Genomic DNA, 23,916 nt, shown 5'->3' on the forward strand with positions numbered 1-23,916 from the left:
AGGAATAATCAACTGCAAAATAGGCCAAAGGTAGAAGTAAACATTTCCCTAAAGATATACAAGGTCTATTTGTATATCTTAAGTGCTTAAAAGCATATGCAGCATCATTAGGGAAATACAAGTCAAAGCCATAATGAAAGATATCACTTCACCTATTCTAGGATGGCTAAAAGTGTGAGACAGATAATACCAAACATTGGCTAGGCTATGGTGAAATTTAATACCTCATATACTGCTGGTGGAAAAAGCTCAGTTTGAAAAAGTTTGGCTTCATAATATCCAACAATTTTATTGTTGATTAGTACCCAAAAGAAATGAAAACAGATACATGAAAATTTTTGTCTACAAATGTTCATGGCACAAAAGGTAGAAAGAACCCAAATGTCAACCAACTGAGTGGATAATCAAAATGTGATTATCTACCTAATACAAAGAAATACAATTTGTCAACAAAAAATTAAGTGTTGATACATGCTACAGTGTGGTTGGATCTTAATAACACCGTGTTTGCTGAAAAAAATAGAGAGTTACAAAAGTGTAAAATGGTATTATAATAAAATAATAGGCAAATATATAAACAGAAAATAGACTGGTGGTTGGCTAGCCCTAGACAGTGGGAATATAGGATGACTAAAGAAAATGGGTATGAAGTTCCTTTATAGGGTGATAAAAATGTTTTAAAATTAGATTTCAATGATGGTTTTATATCTCTGTAATTATGCTACAATTCATTGTACACTTAAAAGAGTGTTGTATACTTAAAAGAGGGTTGTATGCTAGGGCCTGCCTCAACTTGATGTGCTAGACCTTGTTGACCCCCATGGGAGGCCTCACCATCTCTTAGGAGTGGATGGGGGATGGGGTGAGGGGGAGGTGGGAGGGGAAGCAGGAGGAGGGGAGGGAGGGGGAAATGTGGTTGGTATGTAAAAATGAAAAAAAAATTTAAATAAAATTATATATATAAATAAAAGGATTGTATGGTACATTATTGTATACCTTAGGCAAAGCTATTTAACAAAAGAAACATAGCTTTCACTCTGCCCTCCTGTACCACTTGTCTGGGGAGAAGCCAGCTTCCCTGCTCTTCCAACACTCAAGCGACCTTATGGAAAGGCACAGAAAGGAACTGATACAGCCTCCCCAATACGTATGAGTGAGCAGTCTTTGAAGGCGAGCCACTAGCCCCAGATAAGTTCAGCTGACTAGTTCTGGCTAACATCTTACTTATTTGGGGGTTTTTAATTTCTTTTTATATTTCACATATGTATACGTATTTACATACTTTTCCCTGTCCCTTTTATCCTTCCAACCTTTCCTGTACCTCTTCCCTTGCTCCCTCTCAAATCTGGGACCCCTTTTTAATTACTATTGTTACATACATGCAAATAAATTATAAATGCAACCTGATGAGTCCATTTTAGTGCTGCTCATATGTATATAATTTTAAGGTTAAACACTGGTATTGGATTAGGCTCGTTCCTGGGGAAGACTGATTCTCCCTCTCTGAATAGTCATTAATTTCCTAGCTCTTCATCTGGGGATATGGCCTAGTGAGATCTCCACTGATGAGGGTCTAAGCAGAACCATCAACTAAGCAACTCACAAATCCCTAACAAACAGAAATCATGTCCTATAAGCCACTGGAGTTTCCACTGTTACTACAAAATAGATAAGCTTCTGCAACACTCTCCGTAATGTTAGGCATGCTCCCAAAAACAGTAATCAAAGGAATGACCCGCCCAGCAACCCTTCCTCCTCTAAGAGTTCAGTTTATCCTTATCCATACGTTTGCTGCAGTTGCTGGCATGTTAGGACATGATCCCATCACATAGTCTTAACTGAATGAGCCAACAGCAGACACCTGATCAAAACTGAACCAATAAAGTCTTTCTCTCAGAATTTAACTGAAACTGGCAAACAGATAGTGTCCTTCAATAGCTAAAGCCATAAAATGTAGAACTTCAGTGCTGTCCAGTCTTTACCTCCTTGGAGGAAAGTAGACAACAGTGTAAAAAGAATTAAGACTTGACACATGGACTAAAAGAGATTTAAGACACAGTAGAGCCAATGTAAGTCTCTGGTTCTAGTGATTTCTCAGACCTAGCTTCCCAGTGGAGAAGCCACTTTCTTAACCTCAGCATGTAAAACAGCACTCAGTACATAAAAAGTGACAAAATAAACAACAACAACAAAACGTTCCTGAAGTCTATCTCTGCCACTCTGACCATGAGTTTCCTACGGTACAGAATTTAAGCTATGAAACCTCAGCACATCAGCACGTTAGCAGAATGGTCTCAGTGTTGGGAAAACTGATTCCAGGCTTGGTAGAGCTATGCTTAGATTTGAATTCACCCACGAAACATTCAAATCAAGGCTAAAGATATAAATGTGAAGTAAAACTGTGAACCTTCATTTTAACATTGATCTAACTTCCTAGATTGGATCAATATATATTTAGGTGGTATTGAAAATGGTAAACTACTTAATTTAAATCTCAAAATTTAAATTACAAGGTTTACATCAAAACCAACATTTCACAAATGCACTTTTACAGTATTATAAAGGGGTAATTTAAGCAGTAAATGGCTTCTTGGCACCCATAACCAAGTAATAGCTAATTTAGAGGTGGGATTTTTATTGCTATATGAGAATTACATTTAAACGTGTGGGTGTTTTATATAAAGCAGATCTCACAAGTTTTGAAAATTCAATATTTCTTTTAGAGAATAGGTTGTTTGTATCCATAATAAAAGAATAATTCTAGAGAATTGCTGCTTCAATCTAGTCCCATTTGAAAAAATTTGTTTCTACTGTATTAATAACTGGATGAATGATCACTCTGAAAATGTATTTATTGCACTGAAATTAGTTCAGTCTTGATAAAGCACTCCAGAAGTTGTTTTTTTTTTAAACCACAGACAGTTTTTATAAAACTGCCTCTACTTCTAATGTATTTTGTTTTAAAAGAAAGAGAGTAATTTGCAAAACTTCTACTGTGTCTTAAGGGAAGTAAGGAGGCACTCCATAAGACCACCGAGGTTGTGTTCAGATTCTCAATGCTGGCCTTGAATGTATCATCTCCACTGTTAAATTGTAGGCTGCTCCTCAGTGCACTGTGCAGCCTGAGTCCACCCAGAGTGGCTATAACTGTTTTGACATGTAATGGATAATGACTACTGAAAAATAAACCAAAGAACAGGAGTATTTCATCCTTAACCTTTGTAAACCATGTTTCATGAATAACTTTTCAGTTCTTTCTGAAGGCTGATATGCCTCCATTTGAAAACAATGTTGATTTTGAGTGACTGAAGTAAACTAACCAACTACCATTATGTTTTGACTAAGGAATATACCTTTCAATAAAGTTGTTGAAATGCAAAAAAAAAGTGACAAAATATTTATTGAATAAATGAGTAAAATAATCTCCATTTTCCACTGGTTTTCAACCAAGTTACATTTGACTATTTAAAGGCTAAAGGCTTTAATCTTTCTTTTGTTGCATTTATACATTTCATATCTTTCTATTATTATACCTAAGAAATAATACATCCTAATTACTGGTTTATATGGGCTCTTCCTCTTCCTCTACAGCTAGACAGCAGAACATTTTCTTAATCATCTTTGGTATCATCAATACCATCTAGGCCAGAAATCAGAAAATGCTCAAGAATTTATGATGATTTGCTTGATCTTGAATTCTGTATTCTTCATCTTTTATAGTTACTGTCATCAATTTATCAAGACCTAACATCTGCAAACCTTGCCCTTATTTTTCATCCAATTGAATTAAATCAACAAATATTTGAACACCTACCAAATACCACAGGCTACAAATAGACAAAAAAAAAAAAAAAAAAGATTTCTGCCCTCAAGGACCTTACTATCTGACACAGAGAGATGTGTGTGTGTGTGTGTGTGTGTGTGTGTGCGCGCGCGTGCGTGTAAGTAAGAGAGAGTATGGGCACACACATGCCACTGTATCAATCCTCACCTTTCACCTTGTTTAAGACAGGGCTCTTTTGTTCTTCACCAGTGTGTATACCAGGCTAGCAGGCCTAAAGATTCTGGAGACTCTTCTGTCTCCAGCTCTCATGGTACTACACAAGCACTAGGATTATAGATACACACTATGTCTTAGTTAGGGTTTCTATTGCTGTGAAGACATGCCATGATGACAGCAACTCTTACAAAGGAAAACATTTAATTGAGGTGGCAGCTTACAGTTTCAGAAGTTCAATCTATTATCATCATGGCAAGAAACATGGCAGCGTGCAGGTAGACATAGCGCTGGAGCAGGAGCTGAGAGTTCTTACATCTTGACTTACAGTCAACAGGAAGTGGTCTGTCTCACTGGGAGTAGCTTGAGCAAAGGAGGCCTCAAAGTCCACCCCCACAGTGACACACTTCCTCCAACAAGGCTACACCTACTCCAAGAAAGCCATACCTAATAGTGCCACTCCCTTTGTGGGGCCATTTTCTTTCAAACCACCACACAATACCACACCCAGCATTTTGTAGGTCCTAAGGATTCGAACTCAGGTCTTTACATTTGTATGACAAGTACTCTACCCCACAGAGCCATCTCCTCAACCCCAGGTAAATGAATTATTATAGTACTGTATGTTGTGATGGGCAAGATATGCACAAAGTGCTCAATAACAGAAATGATTACAAGGAGTTAGTCCTTTGCTTGAAAAAGCAAGACAGTTATAGAAAAAGATAATAGCCAGGTCGTCATGTGGTGATGGCTAACCACCCAGTGACTTAATTTGTTTTCCAAGTACACTACATTAATTCACACATTTTACAATAAGATCCGGTTGTGAAGTAACTTTTTAGATTTTCATTCAACCAACATTTTCTACTGCCTACTATGTGTCGGTAACCTGATTAACATTTTTCCAGCAGTGTCTCATTCAATTCTCACATTTTACAGATGAAAGAAGTAAGCCTGAGACTTTCCAAATCTATACAGCCAGCAAAGTGGCAGAACTAGTATTCATTACTATGTCTTCCAACTCTACACCCAAGTATGCCATACTACTCAGTCTACACACTGGAGCCATTTCCATGCCCTTAGACTGAGTTTCTGACTGCATTTTCACTCATCCTATGACCTACAATACAATCACCAACTACCAGCCTGAGATGCTTAAGAAGGAACCGCATCAGATCACATTGCTAGAGTCTAGCACCTATTATACCTCCAAGTGCTAAGAGGAACAAGGGTGAGTGACTCTTTCAAGCAACATTTAAACAGTGTTTTGTGACCATTACATGTGATAGGTTATTCAAATGTTTAGCAATAAATTAAAACGATTGTTCCCTTCCTTTGACATTAGTAGTGAGTTCAGTACAATCTCATCCACTAGAAAAATTTCAAAATGCAAACTTAAAGCTGATGATTCACACAGTTGAGAAGGGGAAATAAAACAGTGCTTACTGTTTTCTACAGAACTAGCAATGTTTGCAAAATCTAGACACTGAGCAGTTGGTTGACTACTAAAAAGTAGGCTGCCCCTTGATCCTTGAGCAAAAGACTGCTTTTGCTCCATGATCAATGGCTGAGGTGTAGACTTCGAGTAGCATTTGCTGTACAGTATGATTCCACACACACACAGAGCAAGGAATCATTATGTAAGATAGTGAGAAAAAAACCCAAATCCTCACTCTAGAAAGCATGTAACATTGTACCTGGTGTAAACTAGGTATTAATACTGGATAAATGTATACTGAGAAAATGACTTAAAAACCTGTTGAAAACATCAGCAGTTGATTAAATTTGGAGGCAAAAGTTCAACCAAGGGAATCTACACAGGTTATGTTAGGAACTCAAAAATACCATGGAATAACTGGCTCAAGATATGTTATAGAGTCAGAACAATCAAAAATGACAATGCTTAAAACTGTTGAATTAAGAAAGCATGAATTTGACATCTTATGCTAAGTCATAAGACTGGCACCCAAAGGAAAGCTAATGAGCAACCTCATTGGAAATAACAAAAACTAATTAACTCTGAAGCACAGCTAACTTTACAATGTGTCCTAAATAAATGCAAGATGGACCCGGATTACACCTGAAACCTACCACGTACCCTCTGTGTCTACTTAATATGAGTCCTTCGGGCTGGAGTGAGGGCTTAGCCATTAAAGGCTAGGCTCACAACCAAAAATGAGTCCTTCAGTATGCCAAAGACTTAGTGTCAAAAATATTAAACCACTGACGCTAATAACAAGTCAGTAAAATGCATTCCCCGTTCAGAAAAAATAAAGTGTAAGGGGAGACCCGACTCCATGGGGGTAGGGGAGAGCCTAACTGTACCACTGGTACACGTAAGGATTTTCCAATGAAAAAGCCATTTAATAAGTAAAAAGCTCAGCACACACAGCTTTTCTGATCTCCAGCATCAGGGATGTAAGCGCTGAAGCCGCCTAGTGAAGTCTTTCACCGAGAACTTTACATTTATACAGGCTGCTTCCCAAAAGACGCTGGCAAGAAATTCAAGGCGAGTAGAGCACTTCATGATAACTCTAGGAGAAAGGACTACACGAAGCCTCTTTACCTCACTAGAGACTAACCGGGGGACCAGCTATCCCTCGTGTCTCTTTCGCAGGATCGCTATCCCTTAGGGATGGTACACGCTCGTACACACGCACACACGCACACACGCGCACACACACACACACACACACACACACACACACACACACACACACTCCTCACCCCCGCACCTGGACCACCCGAGGCAGAGGTGCAAGTTAAAGTGAGTTCACGCTCCACAAACAACGCGCGGCTCACCTCACGCCGAGGCAAAGAGCATCATTCGCTCGTGACACAGTGTAGTGACAGATGTGTCACCTGTGCAGGAAGGGGGGCGCGAAGGCATCTTCCCAGGCCACTACCCGATACCGGGGGCCCGGGGCGAGCAAACTTTCGGCCCCCTGCCCGGAGCCTCCCGGGACCCCTGACTCGCCTCTGCCCACCCAGCCCCGCCCTTGGCCGGCCTCCCCAGCCCGCGCCCCCCTTGGCCTGCGCGCGCGCCCCAGCGGGCTCTCAGGCGCGCCTCCGCGGCTGGCCCGGCCGGCAGAGGGCGGGGTCGCTCACCGGTCCGCAGCTCGTGCTTGACAGTGAGGAGCTGCTCGCCGCCGTCCCCGCCGTCCCCGCTGGTGCCCGCGCCGCCGCCGCTGCCGCCGCCGCCGCCGCCGCCGCCGCCGCCGCCCTCCCCCTCCATCTTCACCCTCTTTCCGATCGCGCGGGTCGCTCCGAGGGGAACCTGAAGGGACAGCAGACGCTCCGTCTCGTCACAGCCCCAGGAGCCGAGCTGCGGCAGCGCCACAACTCCGTCGCCGCCGAGGTGAGTCTCTTTCCCGCTCTGGCCGCGCAGCTCCTCCGCCTCCTCCCCTCGGCGGGCACCGCTAGTACGCCGCAACCCCGCGCCCTGCGCCTCCACCTCCTCCGCCAGGCCGCTCCGCCCACAGCCAGCCCAGGAGACAGCCCCGGGCCACCAGCGCTATTGGGCGCGGTGCGCGCGCGTCTGCCAGCGCCCGTCCCCATTGGGCGGCCGGCCGTGACGTTTCACGAGTCGCCCCGCCCCGCCGCTCGAATTGTTGTTGCTTGGCGGGGAGGCAGGAGAGGGAGGAGCGCGGACGCTCCGATTGGCAAGACCCAAGATTCGGCCCCACCCACTGGCTTTGGTGCGCACGCGCAGGGAGGCCTTCCCTCTCCTGACCTCCCCAGAATTGTCACACCCCTTATTCCCCAGCTTCGATCTGTTAGTAAACAGAGTCGAGTAGTCAGGAGGCTCTTCGGACCTCTGATTGGCTACTGCGGAAAGAGGCGGGGAAAGACGATTGGACCGTTTGGTCCGCCAATCACCGTGGACAAAGGAGGGTCCTGGAGAGAAACACTTGTCACCCACGTGTTGGCGCGCGCGCGTCCAAGGGTCCTAGGCAACGATCTACAAATGTGTGATGGCCTGGAAGATGCCATGTCCTCGTATGATGTTATTCGCTGTAGTTAGCACTAAATAAGTTAAGTGGATTTTGTGTTTAAAAAAGGTAGGGGCCGGGGAGATGGTTCTGTGGCTTGCGGACAGCCAGAGTGCAATTCCCGTATAGTGAAAGGAGAGAATGAACAAGTTGCCCTCCGACCTCGACACAGCTCTATGACACGCATCACCCACACACTCACACACACAAAATTAAGTTTTAAAATTTTAAATAAATACAGGGAGTTCCTACATACAAAAGTCACGATGAGAATTTTATTTTTCATTTTTGTAGCTCAGTACAACCTTGACCTCCCTGTCCTTCTGCCACCACCTCTCAAGTGCTAAAATTAGCGGATTGAACCCCGGGCTCTATAAATGCTAGGCAAGCATTCTTCCAATTAAACTACTTCCTCATCCCATTTTTTTTTTCATGTTTACCACTCTTCCCAGGCACCAAAGGGTGTGGAGAATCACAAAATAGGATACAATTCCTGCTCTTGAACAGCTTTCAATGGAACTTGAGAAATGGACAACTTGTATATATACACAGAAAACTATAAATAATTTAGACAAAACTGTGGAGCAGCATAAAGCATTAGAGAATCGCACAGACGGCAACAATTGTTCTCAAGGTTTTTAGGGCAAGGAGGAAATCTGGATAGCCAATTTAAAGGACAAGGAAGACAAAAATACCACTGCCAACATTTCACACAGGTAACTGTGAGCCTCGGTCTAGAGGAGAGCAAGTGCTGGTAGGTGAAGTGATTGATAGTCTAGGTGGAAGTGTAAGGGAAACAGTTGAATAGGCAACGTGAGTGTAACTGTATTTTTCTTCTCACTGAAAAAAAAAAACTTACAAAAGCAACCTAAAGAAAGAGGGGGCGGATGGTGCCTGTTTTGAGGCGAGAGTGTGTCATGGAGGGGTAGGCAGAGTGGTAGGAACAGTGGTCACATTGTGTCTGTAGTCAGAAGCAGACATGAACCATGGCACTCAGCTTTCTCCTTTTTATTGAGTCCAGGATCCTAGCACATGGATGGTGCTGCCCACAGCTAGGGTGGATCTTCCCTGTTAAGCCTCCCTGGAGACACCCTTAAAAGAGACACCCCCAGGTTTGTCGCCTAGGTGATTCTAAATCTAGCTAAATTGAGAATGAAGAGGAATCATGTCAGGAAGACAATGGGGAATCTTAAATGCTGTACGGAACTGCAGATTTTATCAAGTACACGAGAAATCCCATATACTACTTAGAACAGCAAAGTCATCCTCTTCTAACTCACCCTTTCACAAGACTGAAGGGAAGTGAGAACTCACAGGGAAAGAGTTTACTGCAAGTTTAGCACTGATGTCTTAATTCCTAGTAGCAGAAATAAATGATAATGAGAAAAGAGGAGACTTGAACATAAATAAGATAAAAAGTGATCTTCTAAATTGAGCATGGATTAAATGAGGGACCGGCAAACTATCTTCCTGTTAGAGGCCAGATAGCAAATTCAAAGCTTTGTGAGCCATATGCTCACATTTATAACTACTCAACTCCACTGGAAAGCAGTCAAAAACAATAATGAATGGCTGTGTTCCCATAAGATGTTTTAATGGATATTGGAATTTGAATTTCACACGTCATAATACAGTATTGTCTTAATATCTTTTCAATTGTTTAAAAATACAAAGCCCATCTTTAGCTCATAGGCCTTTAAAAAATAGACAGTGGTCTATATTTGGTCTCCGTAGTTGGCAGATTCCCGCATCAGGTTACCATGAAAGAGACGGCAGGACATCTCTGGAGCCCCATCAGATCACGGCCACCACTCCCTGGATTAAGCTGCCTGGAATGCCTGTCCCACTACACTGTGACTACTTACTTAGTTGTGCTATCTGAAGCCAATGGCTGTATGCGATTGTTCATTTGTTCATTCAACAACTTTCACACCATTATGTACCAATTACCATGGTAGGTGTCAAGGACACAGTGTACACAAAACAGATGCCATCCTTGCTCTTTATAGAGCTTACAGTTAAAGAATGGAAATAAATTCTGGGTAATTACATGAAGAAATTGCAGGCTTCCCATTATAATCACACCATAAGGGAAAATCAAGGTGCTACAATGGGCATCAGGAGTACCTAGTTTAGGTTAGAGTTGCTGGAAGGTCTTAGTATGGAAGTATTTTTTTATACTGTATCTTTAAAGATGAATAAAATTCTAACTAAGACTTAGAAGAAACTGGCCTAATGCTCACCAATCTCATTTCCTCTTCTTGAGCAGACAGGAAGAACTTTTTTTTTTTTCCGAGACAGGGTTTCCCTGTGTAACCCTGGCTGTCCTGGAACTCACTTTGTAGATCAGGCTGACCTCGAACTCTCAGAGATCACCTGCCTCTGCCTCCCAAGTGCTGGGATTAAAGGAGTGCACCACCACACCCAACAAGCCACATTTTTAATATGGGGGTGCCACGTTTTAGAAGACTCCTGAGCTGAGTTCTAACTGGAAAAATAACTGCCTGGCCTGCAATAATAGTCTTTTACATAAGCTACTGAGATGGTGGGATGATTTGCTGTGAAAGCATAACATGTCATACACCATTTCACAGGGGCATCATTCAGGAAAGTGTTAGGATGATGTCATGAGACAGATAAAGAACCTGTTGCACTTGAGAGACTGAGAGAAAGCCAGTGGAGCCTTTATTATATTATAACTAAGAGCATGCTGTGAGATGTAGAAGCAAAGACCCAATTGTGGAGTGTATGGCTGGTCTTATTAATATTTAGAGATTTGTCAATGAAAGGAATTTTAAATGGAGAAGGATATGATTGGGATAGTATTTTTAAAAGGTCTCTCTCTCTCTTTCTCTCTCTCTCTCTCTCTCTCTCTCTCTCTCTCTCTCTCTCTCTCTCTGTGTGTGTGTGTGTGTGTGTGTGTGTGTGTGTGTGTGTGTGTGTGTATGTGTGGTCGGAGGACAATTTCAGGGTTGGTTCTCACTTTCCACCTTTTTAGAGACAGGGTATCTTCACTGCTGTGATAGATACCCAGCCTAGCCAGCCCATGAGCTTCCAGGGATTTTCTTGTGTCTGCCGCCCATCTTACTGTAGGAACACTGGGAATACAGATGCTAGCCTGGCTTTGTATAGGCTCTGGGAATCTGAGCTCATGCCTTCATGCTTGTGCAACAAGTGCTATGCCCACTGAGCCATAGCCCCGGATCTGTGTTATCTCACTTATTTCTAGGTAATTTTTAAGTTGCAGAAGAGTTGCAGAATCTACCAAGCTTAGAAATAAGGATGGGTTTCACCGTTGCCCACTGAGCCATATCCCCAGATCTGCATATCTCATTCACTTCTAGATAATGTTTAAATTGCAGAAGAGTTGCAAAATTTACCAGGCTTAGAAATAAGGATGAGTTTCACCTTTCAACCACCACACTGTGCTGAATGATCGGAGAGGAGGGAAGGGGTGAGTTGGGGACTTGGGGAACTGCAAACACATTGGAAAAGCCACTGAGAGATAAATCCAGCAAGGCAGCTTTGACAATTGTTGACTAGCACGGGGGTCTCAAATGGAGTTAGGCACCCTGAATCAAGATCACTAAGTGTCTTTCTTTAACAATTTACATTTCCCCTGGGGTTAGAGATCAGCAATTATGCAACAACCTGGCTAAACTGAATGACCCTGGGGCCTGGGTAAGAAACAGTGACCACGGAAGGTGAGAATGAACAAGTCACCTGGGAGCTGGTGCTAACATGGGTGCACAGGTGAGCCTCCAACTCCAGCTGCACCATGGAATCCCCACTTGAAATACTTTTAAAAGGAGGAAAATATAAATACTTGGATTATTAGCCTTGGATGAGGACTGAACTTTGGGGTTTTCTTAAAGCTCCCCCCAGTAAATATAATGTCCAGCCAGGTTGTAAGGCACAGCTCTGTCGTACAGCCTTCACGTTAGAGGATGATAAATATGAACCAGCAGAAATTTGGAAAAACTAGCCGCCTTCCAGAGGTGCTATTGCTATTCAGTAGTGTGAGAAAAGACATCATCACCCCAGGTTGAAAACACTGAATGAAATGGGTGGATATTTAACGTGCTGGAGAGCGGTAAAGAGCCATAGCTGGAAGTCAAATGAGGAGATTGTTGAAAAGTGGAACTAGTAAATGCACTGTGATCTGAATGGAGCAACTGGAACTGAGGAAGCCACCACTGCCCCGAGAGATGAAGAGTGCAGGATCTGCCCATTAACAAGGTTGGAAAGTGAAATTGTTCGGGGGAAGTCAGGTCTCTGAGAATAAACGAGAAGAAAGCTTAGAGTGTTTGTTTTTTTCTTAAAGTTGACTTTTTTCTGCTGTTCGGGACTGGAAGTTTCTACTCAACCCCTGAGCTATGAGCAGGTGTCTATGGTAACATTCTGTGTAGCCTCATGGATTCTAGCTGCATCCCTTTCATTGACATGGGGGCTGAAGCCTAGGAGAGGCCCGGCCTGCTGTGAGCCACTACAATGTGATGAACCTCATTTCTCATGTAATGAAATCGAGAAACTCCTCACTTTGTGATTTACAAGTAGGAAATACCAAGACTTATCACATCAGATATTGTAATTTAACTCTGAAATGTTCCCACAGGCTCGTGTTTTTAATTGCCTGTTCCCCAGCGGGTGGCACTCTTTTGGGGAAGCCCTGGAACCTTTAGGAGATGAACCCAGCTGATGGGAGAAACAGTGTATGTGGGCCTTTGAAAGTAACACCACTCCTGGTTCCTGCCCTACTCTATACTTCCTGGTCTGCTGTAGTGTGAACAGTCTCCAATACACACTCCCACTGCCATGAACCAAATTGTGAACCAGAATAAATCTTAACTCTTATAAAGTATTTCTCTCAGGCATTTGGGTCACAATAATGCAAGGTAGAATACATCCCACTGCCCCTTAACTCTACCAAAACAGCCCAATATGTGCTCAGATGACAATGGACATCTTTCAAAAAATCAAAACCAGCCATGTGTGGTGGTGCACACCTTTAATCTCTGCACTCAAGAGACAGAGGCAGGTGGATCTCTATGAATTGGAGACTATAGCTTCATATACAGAGACCCTGAAAAAAAAAAGGTTAAAAAACTGCATTTGATGCTTTTTTGGCCTTGTCAGAATCTTTATTGTGTGATATAGATCTAGTGAGTGTAGGGGACCAACCACAGGCTATAGAGAGCACCTCAGTTCATAGGTATCAATTTCAGACTGAAGATCCCCATTCGCTGCTGAAGTTCCCATGCTGCCTCTGTTCGGAAGTCAGAGTGCTGGGAGGTAAGTTCACAGATGTGAAGGAACCTCAATAAAGGGACAGTAGCAAGGGAATGTTTTCTCACTCTACCATCTGGTACCCGAGAGAGAACGTCGAGGTACTGAGGCACAGACTAAATCAGAAGACTCAAGTCTGAGGGGCCCCACCCCTCTGGGAGCTAGCACCCAGCTGTAAGAAGCCAAACAGGATGCACATGAGAGCTGCACTTATCGGTGGAAGGTACAGAAGATGCTTTTCTCTCTTCCCTTTCTCTCTCCCTGTTCCAAAAACAACAGAGGAACAAAGCAGAGCAAAAATGTAGGGCGGGGGGGAACCACCCTGTTGTTAATGAAACAAGGAAACCCTGAGAACCTCAAACCACACACCATGAAGAATGTCTGCCAGATACTGCAAAGCTAATAAAATGCTGAGCACTGACATACACTGCCTCCAGCCTTAGAAAATATGGCTCCTTGGATGTTAGTGTCACAGGCCTAAGGGACAAAATCGTTGGTCCTTTGTTTAGAGTGGTGTGTCTCAAAAGGCAGAGGGCACTTATATTGCTGAGGAAGGATGAAATAAGGTTTGATGATGCTTAGGATGGTCATCTAGCTATGTTAAGTAACAATTTTTGAAAGTGGCTCAATTTTGTTTAGTTATCTTTCAGCTTGATTATATCAAGAAGAACATCCTAATGTGATGCCAGAAGCCTTTAGTGTTTCTGTAATTCTCCTCCTAACAAAGAAAAGACTTAGCTCCCAGCAGGAAATGTAGCTAGCCAGAATCTTTTTGTCTTCCTTGTATTTGTTTTAAAAGGCAGGCAGATCTCTGGAGTTCAAGGCCAGCCTGGTCTACACAGAGAGCTCAGGGACAGCCAGTGCTACAAAGTGAAAACCAGAAAAAGAAAGAGGGGGGGAGAGGGAGGGAGGGAGGAAGAGAGAAAGGGAAGAAAGAAAGAAAAAAAGGAAGGAAGGAAGGAAGGAAGGAAGGAAGGAAGGGAGGAAGAAAGGAAGGAAGGAAGAAAACGAGAGAGAGAGAAAGAGAAGAAAAAGTTACTTCCTATTTAAGGAATGTGATACAAGTTTTCCATTTATGATAGTGGTATGACTCTAGCAGAAATTGACCCAGAAAGGGATACTGATTTTAATAGGAGTGATAATAGATGTGGGACTGAAATTGAGATTCGACACCCTCCATGACTCCTCAGGAGAACAGCACTGTTTCTGTATAGTAACAGCATGACAAGGAAAGTCTGTCAGAGCGCACTGTAAAAACAGACATGTTTCTATCTTTCCACATGTCAGAGTTTATTGATTAGCAATAATCCACAAACTATGTCAGTTTCATTGTCTGCAATTTACCAAGTAATCTTGATTTCCCTTGATAGCATGGCCTTTGGCAATCACAGGTTCTTTTAATTTTCAGATTTCATTTTTTACTGTTTAACTGCATATATGAATGTGTACTCACACATGAGTGCAAGTACCCAAAGAGGCCAAAGGAGGCATTGGATCCCCTGGAGCTGGAGTGTCAGGCAGTTGTAAGACTCCAGATGTGGTGCTGGGAACTGAACTCGGGTCCTCTGTGAAAGAAGCATGCCCTGAACTGCTGAGCCATCTCTCCCTACCATAGACACTTTTATTCCGATCTCAATTATTAATAATAACTCTCAGATCACACATTATATTTCACAAAGCAATGCACATGTATACACACATACATAATTACAGAATGTTTACAAAAATGTTGAAGTGGCCTTTCTGGAGACAGAGTCAGAGATGTGATAGGAATGCCAAAAGAATCATTGCAGGTGGTCAGCTGCTGAGAGCATCTAGAACCCAGTCTCCAGAGCCATAGGACATGTGGAGGGGAGGCACAGGACAAGACAGATGGATGGATGGAGGGAGGGAAGGAGAGACGGATAGATAGCAGTTTGTGTGACTCACCTCAGGCAGTGGGCCTGTGCTGAGCTGAATCCCTGGAGACAGTGAGTTTTCTGCCTGTTGTCCCTTGATGCATGCACCAGGTGTCAGGTGACAGCAAATGTCACTGCGGTGTTAGGTATTTCTCATTTTATGGGATCCAAGGGATTTTGCTGCAGCCTACATTGATCTAGTATGTTCCATAAGTTCACAGACCCAGTTTTTCTGATATGTTCCCAATCTACTTCAAAAAAAACATAGATGGACTTTTTTTACTTGTATGAATAATTATCATTCTGTGCCTTGTGATTCATGCTGGACAGGTGGTGGTGCCTATGTATACAAACAAGATGCCGAGTCATTCTGCTTCTGTATTTATACTCAGAATGGAGTCAGTTGCTGCTTATTAAGATGGAGTGTCTCAGTTAGGGTTTCTATTGCTGTGATGAGACACCATTGTGTGGGGGGGGCACGCAAAACAGCTTGACCACACAACTTCCATGACAAGCTTAGAGGCTTGGACACAGCTTCTGTGATAGGCTTACTAGCAGGCAACACCTGGATCCAGGAGAAGCCATGAGCTGACCCCACCCAGGGAGGGCCTGCATCTAAGGGGAAATACCTGACATTCCAAACATCCCTATACCCCTAGACAAATGTCCGCCAATCAGGGTCCTGAACTCTGGAAATTCCCTCACCCCAACCTCTGCTATGATAAAAACCCCACCCTGCCTGGGCTTGGGGCTCTCTGCTCTTAGTGCTGTGTTGGACAGAAAGTCCAAGCTCCAAGCTTGAAATAAAGGCTTTTTGCTTTTACATATGGGATTCGGGCTCTGTGGTAGTCTTTTGGTAGTCCCCACGATCTGGGCATAACAACCATAACCACAGCAACTCTTATAAAGGAAAACATTGAATTGGGGTGGCTCACTTACAGTACAGAGGTTTAGTTCATTATCATCATTGTGGGGAAGCAAGGCAGTATATAGGCAGACATGGTGCTGGGGAAGTGACAGAGTTCTTACATCTTGACCTGCAGGCAACAGGAGGTGGTCTGTCTCACTGGATGTAGCTTAAGCAAAGAAGACCTCAAAGCCCACCCCTACGGTGACACACTTCCTCCAACAAGGTCATACCTGCTCCAACAAGGCCATGCCTCCTAATAGTGCCACTCCCTTTGAGGGCCATTTTCTTTCAAACCACCTCATGGAGCCACCTGAAAGTCCTTCATGGTGACACATGCCTTTAATCTCCAGGGTCTTGGGAGGCAGAGATAGCAGAGCTCTGTGAATTTGAGATTATTTTGATCTACACACAGAGTTTCCAAGCAACCAGGGCTATATCATGAGGTCATCTTACAAGCAAACCAACGAAGGGAAAAATAATGGTATCACCCAGAGCAAGGCATAAGAGAAAAGTTACTGTTTCACAAAATATGGAGTAACTTAAATCAGGGCACAGTTCATATCTACAGTCAAAATCAAGGAGACACCAGGCTGTAATTACCTATTTCTGTGGTCTGTGGCCTCCAAGCCAAGCATGGAAGGATGAAAGCATGGGGAGGCAATGGAGGAGACATAACCAAAGGGCCCAGGGCTTTGTTAGGGACTTCAGTAGCCTCCCGCATAACAACATCTGAGAGTCCCAGAGACATGTCCCAAGGAGAAGAGCATTTCAGAATCACAGCAAAGTGAAGCTGTCAGCTGGCTCAAAGTCCTTCTTCCTCCTTTGGCCATGCTAGTTAACAAATAACTTTCCATTGCGTTGGAGAAAATTACAAAGCTTCTTCTCTCTGAAATTAGGAAAAATAAAAACAACTCAAACAGGAGTTTCAGGGCTACAAATAAGGAATTTTTGAGCAACAAGTGGGGGTGGGGGTGAATTGAGCTACAAAACTCCAAAAAAAAAAAAAAGGAGGAAGCTCTTTCAACTCAATCAAAACCAGAATGAACACAAGTGAAAACACAATAGGACCCTATGAGAAAAATACAAAGAAATAAAAATTGATAGTTAAGGAAAACAGACAATAGAGTTCTAATGTGCATAATTGGCATTCCCAAAGCACTAAGCGTAAGTGGAACAATAGAATGAGAGAAGAAACCTAACTGAAATAAAGACAAGTCCACAGGTAAAAGCACACTATGTGTGTGTCTTAGGGTTTCTACTGCTGTGAAGAGACACCATGACCATGGCAACTCTTATAAAGGAAAACATTTAATTGGGACTGGCTTACAGTCCAGAGGTTCAGTTCATTATCATCATGGTGGGACATGGCGGCCTGAAAGGCAGACATGGTGCTGGAGAGGTAGGTGAGAGTTCTACATCTTATGCAGGCAACAGGAAGTGGTCTGTCTTATTGGGTGTGGCTTAAGTGACTGAGAGACTCTAGGACTGTGGGCTGAAGACAGATGCCCCAACTGTACAAAAGAACTTAAGGTGACTGTCCAGGCTGCCAGCTGTCTCTGTCTACTGTCGCAAGACTCCCAAAAGTTGTTTACGTCCTTCTCCCATTTCTCAGGTAATATTATATCCTTCTGAGGTCTTTGATGTAGTTGAAGACTGTATAGTTATAATTCCCTTATTTATGATAAGAGATAAGTTAGATATGAAACTTTAGACTCACAAATATAAGATAGATAGGATATCTTCTTTAATTTTTTCCAAATACAAATAGACTAGATATTGTAACTGTAATTCTTGCTTGATAATTGTTTTGTTATATGTAATTTTACTATGTTAAAGTTAAAACCTTCCTTTTTGAAAAAAAAAGAAAAGGGGAAGTGCTGTGGGATGTTCTGTATGTTAAATGTGTTGCTCTGGTTGGTTAATAAATAAAATGCTGATTGGCCAGTAGCCAGGCAGGAAGTATAGGCAGGACAAACAGAAGAGAATTCTGGGAACAGGAAGGCTGAGAGAGATGCTGCCAGCCGCCGTCATGACAAGCAAGATGTAAAGTACTGGTAAGCCATGAGCCACATGGCAACTTATAGATTAATAGAAATGGATTAATTTAAGATACAAGAACTAGATAACAAGAAGCCTGCCACAGCTATACAGTTTGTAAGCAGTGTAAGTCTCTGTGTGTTTACTCGGTTGGGTCTGAGCAGCTGTGGGACTGGCAGGTGAGAGAGATTTGTCCTGACCGTGGGCCAGGCAAGACTGGAGAAAACTCCAGCTACATATATATATATATATGTAACGTCAAAGACTGCCTCAATGGTGATAGTTCCTCCAACAAGGCCACACCTACTCCAACAAGAATATACTTTCTAATATTGCCACTCTCTTTGGGGGCCATTTTCTTTCATACCACCACAATATGTCAAGCTAAAATTATTGCAGAGTAATCAGTGATAAAATATACAAGATAAAAGTAGTCAAGAGTGGAGACTGGGGGTGGAGCTCAGTTGGTCCCCAGCAATAATAATGGTGATGATAATGACCAATTAATACTTAATGTTAAAAAAAAACCCTACAAAATTTAATAAGATAAAGATATGATTAGTAACTCATATTCTGTCAAGTTGCCCCTTGGTTATAAAAGCCACTGACAGCCATTCATAAGAATGCATTAATTCAGGATTCCCATATCATGGGAAAAACTGTTGTTTATGAGGAAATTCACTCAACCAAGATATGAACCAAAAGAAAAGATCTAGCTTTCTTTGTATTAGCTTCTGAATAATGACATGGAGACTTTTTATTAATTATGACAGCTTAGCCTTAGCTTAGCTTGTTCCCAGTGAGCTCTTAAAGCTTAATTTAACCCATTTATATTAATCTATGTTCTGCCATGTGACTTGTTACCTCTTCTCAGTACTGTACATCAGACTTCCTCCGTGTCTGGCTGGACAATTCCCCACCTCAGATTCTTTCCCAAAGTTCCTCTTTCTCTCTCTGGAAGTCCTGCCTATCCTCTCCTTCCTAGCTATTGGCCATTCATTTCTTTACTAAACCGTTAATCAGAATGTGCCTTAGGCAGGTGAGACACATCTTCACACAGTGTACAAAAAGATTATCCCAACAAAAGGAGTCATGAATTGAAGGAGAATTGAAGATCCCAAGGAAATAATGAAAATGAGTTTTGATTTCACATATAGCATTAGGACTAAAGAGCTATGGATCTGTGATTAAATTTAAAAATGAAAATTAAAAACATTTACAGTGTAAGAACAATTATATGACAAACAAAAATGTAGAAATTAGGTGAAAGGCCTATGAAAGTTCTTTTAAACATTTAACCTTACTCATTCTTGATGGCAGGAAAATAATTCACCCCCAAAATGAAATTCACTGAACTTAGTGATGCACAACTTTAATCCTGGCATTTGGGAGGGAAAAGCAGATAGATTTCTTGTGAGTTCAAGACCAGCCTGGACTACATAGAGAGTTGTAGGCCAGCCAACGTGATAGTGAGAACCTGTCTAAAAAATGGGGGGAGGGGGAGAGGGGAGGGAAAAAAGAAAAAGAAATGCATGAACTACAGTTTTTGGGGTTTTATTTCTGCTTGCTTGTTTTTGAAGAAAGCATCATTACAACTTCCTGATGATATTTGTAGTGGTTTTCTTACCTTTAAAGGTCACGATTTAAGAATTTTTGTGGTAGGGATGAGAGGATGGCTTAGTGAATACAGTGCTTGCCAAGCAAGAGTGCCTGTGTTCAAATCCACAGAATCAGCGGAAACTGTACATGGTAGTGCAAGTGCGTAATCCCAGGGTTCCTACAGCAAGATGGGAGACAGAGACAGGCCAATCCTTAGAAGTTTGTGAGACTTCAATACAAACTCCAAAACGTTTTTGTCCAGTAAGAGACTTGGTGTTTTTTTGTTTTTTGTTTTTTGGGGTTTTTTTGGTTTTTTTTTTTTTGGTTTCTTTGAGACAGGGTTTCTCTGTGTAGCTTTGCACCTTTCCTGGAACTCACTTGGTAGCCCAGACTGGCCCCAAACTCACAGAGATCCGCCTGGCACTACCTCCCAAGTACTGGGATTAAAGATGTGTTTTTAAATGAAGAAAATACATAAATAAACATCCTCCTCCCCCCAAAAAACGAAAGAAAAAAGTTCATGGGCCCGCCAGCCTGGTATACACAGTCGTGAGCAACAAAAAAAGATCCTGTCTCAAACAAGGTGAAAGGTAAGGACTAGTACCCAGGACTGTCCCCTGATCTCAATTTATGTTCTATGATAAGGATGCACCCAAATTCATGCATACATACCAAGAAAAATAATAACTTGTGTGCCATAAAAATGTTTAGCTAAAATTCAGCAATTCCTTCTAATTTTGTTCAATCTCTTTTTCTGTACAATTAAATTAAATCTTACTTGAAATTAATTTGCAAAACTAAAAAATCCCATCATTGTCAATTGTCAATGTCTGCAAGGGGACCCATTCAGACAGTATATTCTAAATATTGATGGCCTGTTTCTGGGAAGTGAAATTTAGTGCACTTAAAAAAAAATGTTTCATCAGCTAAAGGCCCTCTCTCTCTCCCCAACTTCTCCTCTCTCTCTCTTTCTCTCTCTCTCTCTGAGGATCTCTTTTACCCCAGTTCACTTCGGGATTATGAACCAAGTTCGTACAGTACTTATAATCAGACCTGGGACTTCATGCATTCGAGGAAATCACTCTACCAACTGAGGCTGCCCTGAGAAGTATTTCTTGATTCTTCATTTTCTAAGATGAAAGCGTCATCGTTTTTGCTCTTCTCTTTAGATTCTCTCTCATGTCTATTACCCAGTGTCTGCTGTGTATTATAATTGGAAGGATTAATTCTATTACTACATATTTATCTACATAATTAACTACATATTTATCCTTTGCAAATGAAAATCACTTAACCAGCATCCATATTGCCATGAATCTACATATTGTTCTCTATAGAGCCAAATGTCTATGAGGGTTGCTGTTCATATTGAACATTTTTCCCCTGGATTTTCTATTTTCATTCCTTTTATATTATTGCCATTTTCTTTATTGTAGCCCATTTTATTGGTGCTTCTTCATCTGGTCAATTTTCTTTGAGTGTAAGGCCCTCCCTCCTGAGGCCCACCATCCACGTGTTGCACACTGACATCATGGATTCCCTGGGTCAATTTCAGGTCTGCTGCGATCATCTCTTCTTACTTCTTCCATTACACTTTTGTTCTACCTCGACAAGTTTTTAAATAACTTCCTAAGAACTGGTGTGTCACAGGTCAATTTCCAAGCCGTGAGTGTCCCAGAAGATCTTTATCCTATGTTCACCTTGGCTGATATTTTGGTTAACTATGATAGTCTAGATCAAAAGTTATTTTCCCCTGGAATACTAAAGGCATGGAACTATTGCCTCTATAAGAGTCTGGAGTTGTCAGTTGGAAGTCTGATGTCTGTTTTGCTTCCCTTTCTTTATATCCAGCTGTTTCTTTATATTGTAAAATTTTCAATTGCTTTCTTTTCTTTTTCAAGACAAGGTTTCTCTGTGTAGCTCTGGCTGTCCTGGAATTCACTCTGCAGACCTGGCTGGCCTCAAATTCAGAGATCTGCCTGCCTCTGCCTCCTGAGTGCTAAGATTAAAAGTGTGTACCACCACCATCCAGCCTCAATTGTTTTCTTAATCTTTGATGTTCTAAAAAAAATCAGATTATGTGACAAATTAGACTCCCCCCCCCCCAGTTCTGTGCCTTTTAGTCAAAATCCATGGCCATTAGTGTTGGGAGAGTTTCTTCCTCCTCTCCTTCTTCTCTGCTCCTCCTCCCTCTCCTCCTCCTTTTTTCCTCTTCCTCATCCCCTCCTCGTCCAGTATGTTTTTCTATACAATTGAACTTAATTTTACTCAATATTAATTTTCACAGGGATCCATTCAGATGATATATTCCAAATACTGATGGCTTATTTCCAGGAAGTGCAATTTGGCTCATTGAAGACAAACCAAGGCCTCTTTGTGACATTCATATACTCGCCCCTTTATTTCCTGTTCTGTCAACTCAGGACAGACTGTGTCTCTGACCACCTTCTCCTCCTGCCCTCCTCCTCTTCCTCTTCTCCCTCTTCCTTCTCCTCCTCTTCTTCATTTCCTCCTCTCCCTTGGTTATTTTGTTGTTGCTATTCTTGGTTTGTTAGCTTGGGTTTGGTGTTTGGGTTTTGTTGAGATAGGGTCTTGCTGTGAAGCCCAGACTGGCCTGGAGGCCATCTTCCTGCCTCAGCATCTCAAACACTGGGCTTACTAGTGTGAGCCACCATACCTCATTCTGCCTTGATTTTGCATGACTTTTCTCTCTGAATCTACTAAGGACTGTTGGACTGCCTGTAGTTTTTCTGGTTCTGTTTTGTCTTATTACCTTTAAAAATAAAAATCCCAGCTTTCAGTTCTACTCTCTGGCAGAGCAGTGCAGTTTAAATATTCCAAAGTTCCGGGGCTTCTTTTGTAATTTAATGGTCATGTTTTTAATCAATACAAGTTCTTTTGTGTGTCCTTGGTCATGCATCCTATTTCTTCTTTTGTGGATGAAACATCGTCATCACGAGTCGTTCTGAAAACATTAATGGTTCTGTTTGCTTGGATTTAGGTTGTTTTCCTCAACATAACTGTGTCCCCTTGGTTGATTTGGGTTGGGTTTTTTTTTTCTTTTTTCCTCTTCATTGTAATCTTTCTATTTCCTAATGAAATCTTTTTCTGATTATGCCTTGATATTCTTTATTGTTCATTTGTATTTGAAAATGAAACCTCCCACCCTTAAAAGAAAAACTGACTATGGTAGGGCTTGTTCTCTTCTTTTGTTGAAAATAGATTTTTTTTTCATGCATTATATTCTGATTATGGTTTCCCCTCCCCCTACTCCTCCCAGTTCCTCCCGACCTCCCCTCCCATCCGGATCCATGCCCTTTCTGTCTCTTGTTAGACAGCAAACAGGCATCTAAGGAATAATAATCAAATAAAATAAATCAAAACAAACTGGAATAGGACAAAATAAACAAGAGAAAAAAAATCAAAGAAAAAGCACAAGAAATTCATATAAATGCAAAGACACACATGTTCACACACTCAGGAATCTCATAAAATCCAAAACCGAAAGCCATAATATGTATGTAAAGGACCTGTAAGGTGAAAGAAAATACACTGACTTAATATTATGAGACAAAGAACCTCCAAAGATGCCATTGTGTTTGTTCGCTGTGTGTTGACCATCTGTTGCTGGGCATGGGACCTACCCTTAAAGAGTGGTTAGTTTCCCCAGTGAGACTCCCTTGGAGAAAACTAATTTTTCATTTGCAAGTGGTCATCAATTGAAGATTGCTTCTGGGTTAGGGATGGAAGCATGTGTTCGCTTTTCCTTTCAGCTCTAGGACCCTGTCTTGTTCAGACCTGTGAATGCTGTCACAGTCTCTGCGAGTTTATATGTGTGCCTGCCCTGTTGTGGACAGAAGGCCTTGATTCCTTGGTCTCTTCCATCCCCTCTGGCTCTTGCTCTTCTACTCCGATCTATGAGTATAAAATAGAATGTCATTAGGAGTCATTTTATTGCTACATTCCTTTAGCAGAACAGTAGTATTTGATTTTCCTCTAGGTCCCTGGCCTATCTAGTCTCAGGTTCTCAGCCACCCAAGCATCATTGTGTATGGGTTCCATCTGGTGGAGTGGGTTGTAACTCAAAGCAGGTATTGTTGGTTACTCCGATGAGCTTTGTGCCACTATTACACCAGCGTATCTTACAGGCAGGTCACTTTGGTCGATCAAACCTAGCTTGTAGCTAGGTTGATTTTT

At 42.1% G+C, this 23,916-nt stretch overlaps 2 protein-coding genes across 6 annotated transcripts in view; one reads left to right on the plus strand and one right to left on the minus strand.

Annotated features, from left to right (window-relative positions):
- Rps6ka5 (ribosomal protein S6 kinase A5) overlaps positions 1-7,232 on the minus strand; it is a 166,235-nt gene extending 159,003 nt beyond the window's left edge. For 3 of the 4 annotated variants that reach the window (XM_052738774.1, XM_052738775.1, XM_052738773.1), the window contains exon 1: positions 7,106-7,232. In XM_052738774.1, the coding sequence (XP_052594734.1) occupies positions 7,106-7,232 (127 nt within the window). Of the gene's footprint in view, positions 1-6,799; positions 6,911-7,105 lie in introns of those variants that run through there. The other variant, XM_052738776.1, reaches the window with a different exon arrangement.
- A 17-nt stretch (positions 7,233-7,249) lies between these two features.
- Positions 7,250-23,916, plus strand: part of Dglucy (D-glutamate cyclase) — a 132,693-nt gene continuing 116,026 nt past the window's right edge. Inside the window, exon 1 of one of the 2 annotated variants that reach the window (XM_052738781.1) lies at positions 7,250-7,355. The gene's annotated coding sequence lies outside the window, so the exon portion shown is untranslated. The remainder of the gene's footprint in view (positions 7,356-23,916) is intronic. The other variant, XM_052738783.1, reaches the window with a different exon arrangement.

Source organism: Peromyscus californicus, unplaced genomic scaffold (assembly GCF_007827085.1).
Source record: "Peromyscus californicus insignis strain IS unplaced genomic scaffold, ASM782708v3 Scaffold_15__1_contigs__length_86483966, whole genome shotgun sequence".
Lineage (NCBI taxonomy): Eukaryota > Metazoa > Chordata > Mammalia > Rodentia > Cricetidae > Peromyscus > Peromyscus californicus.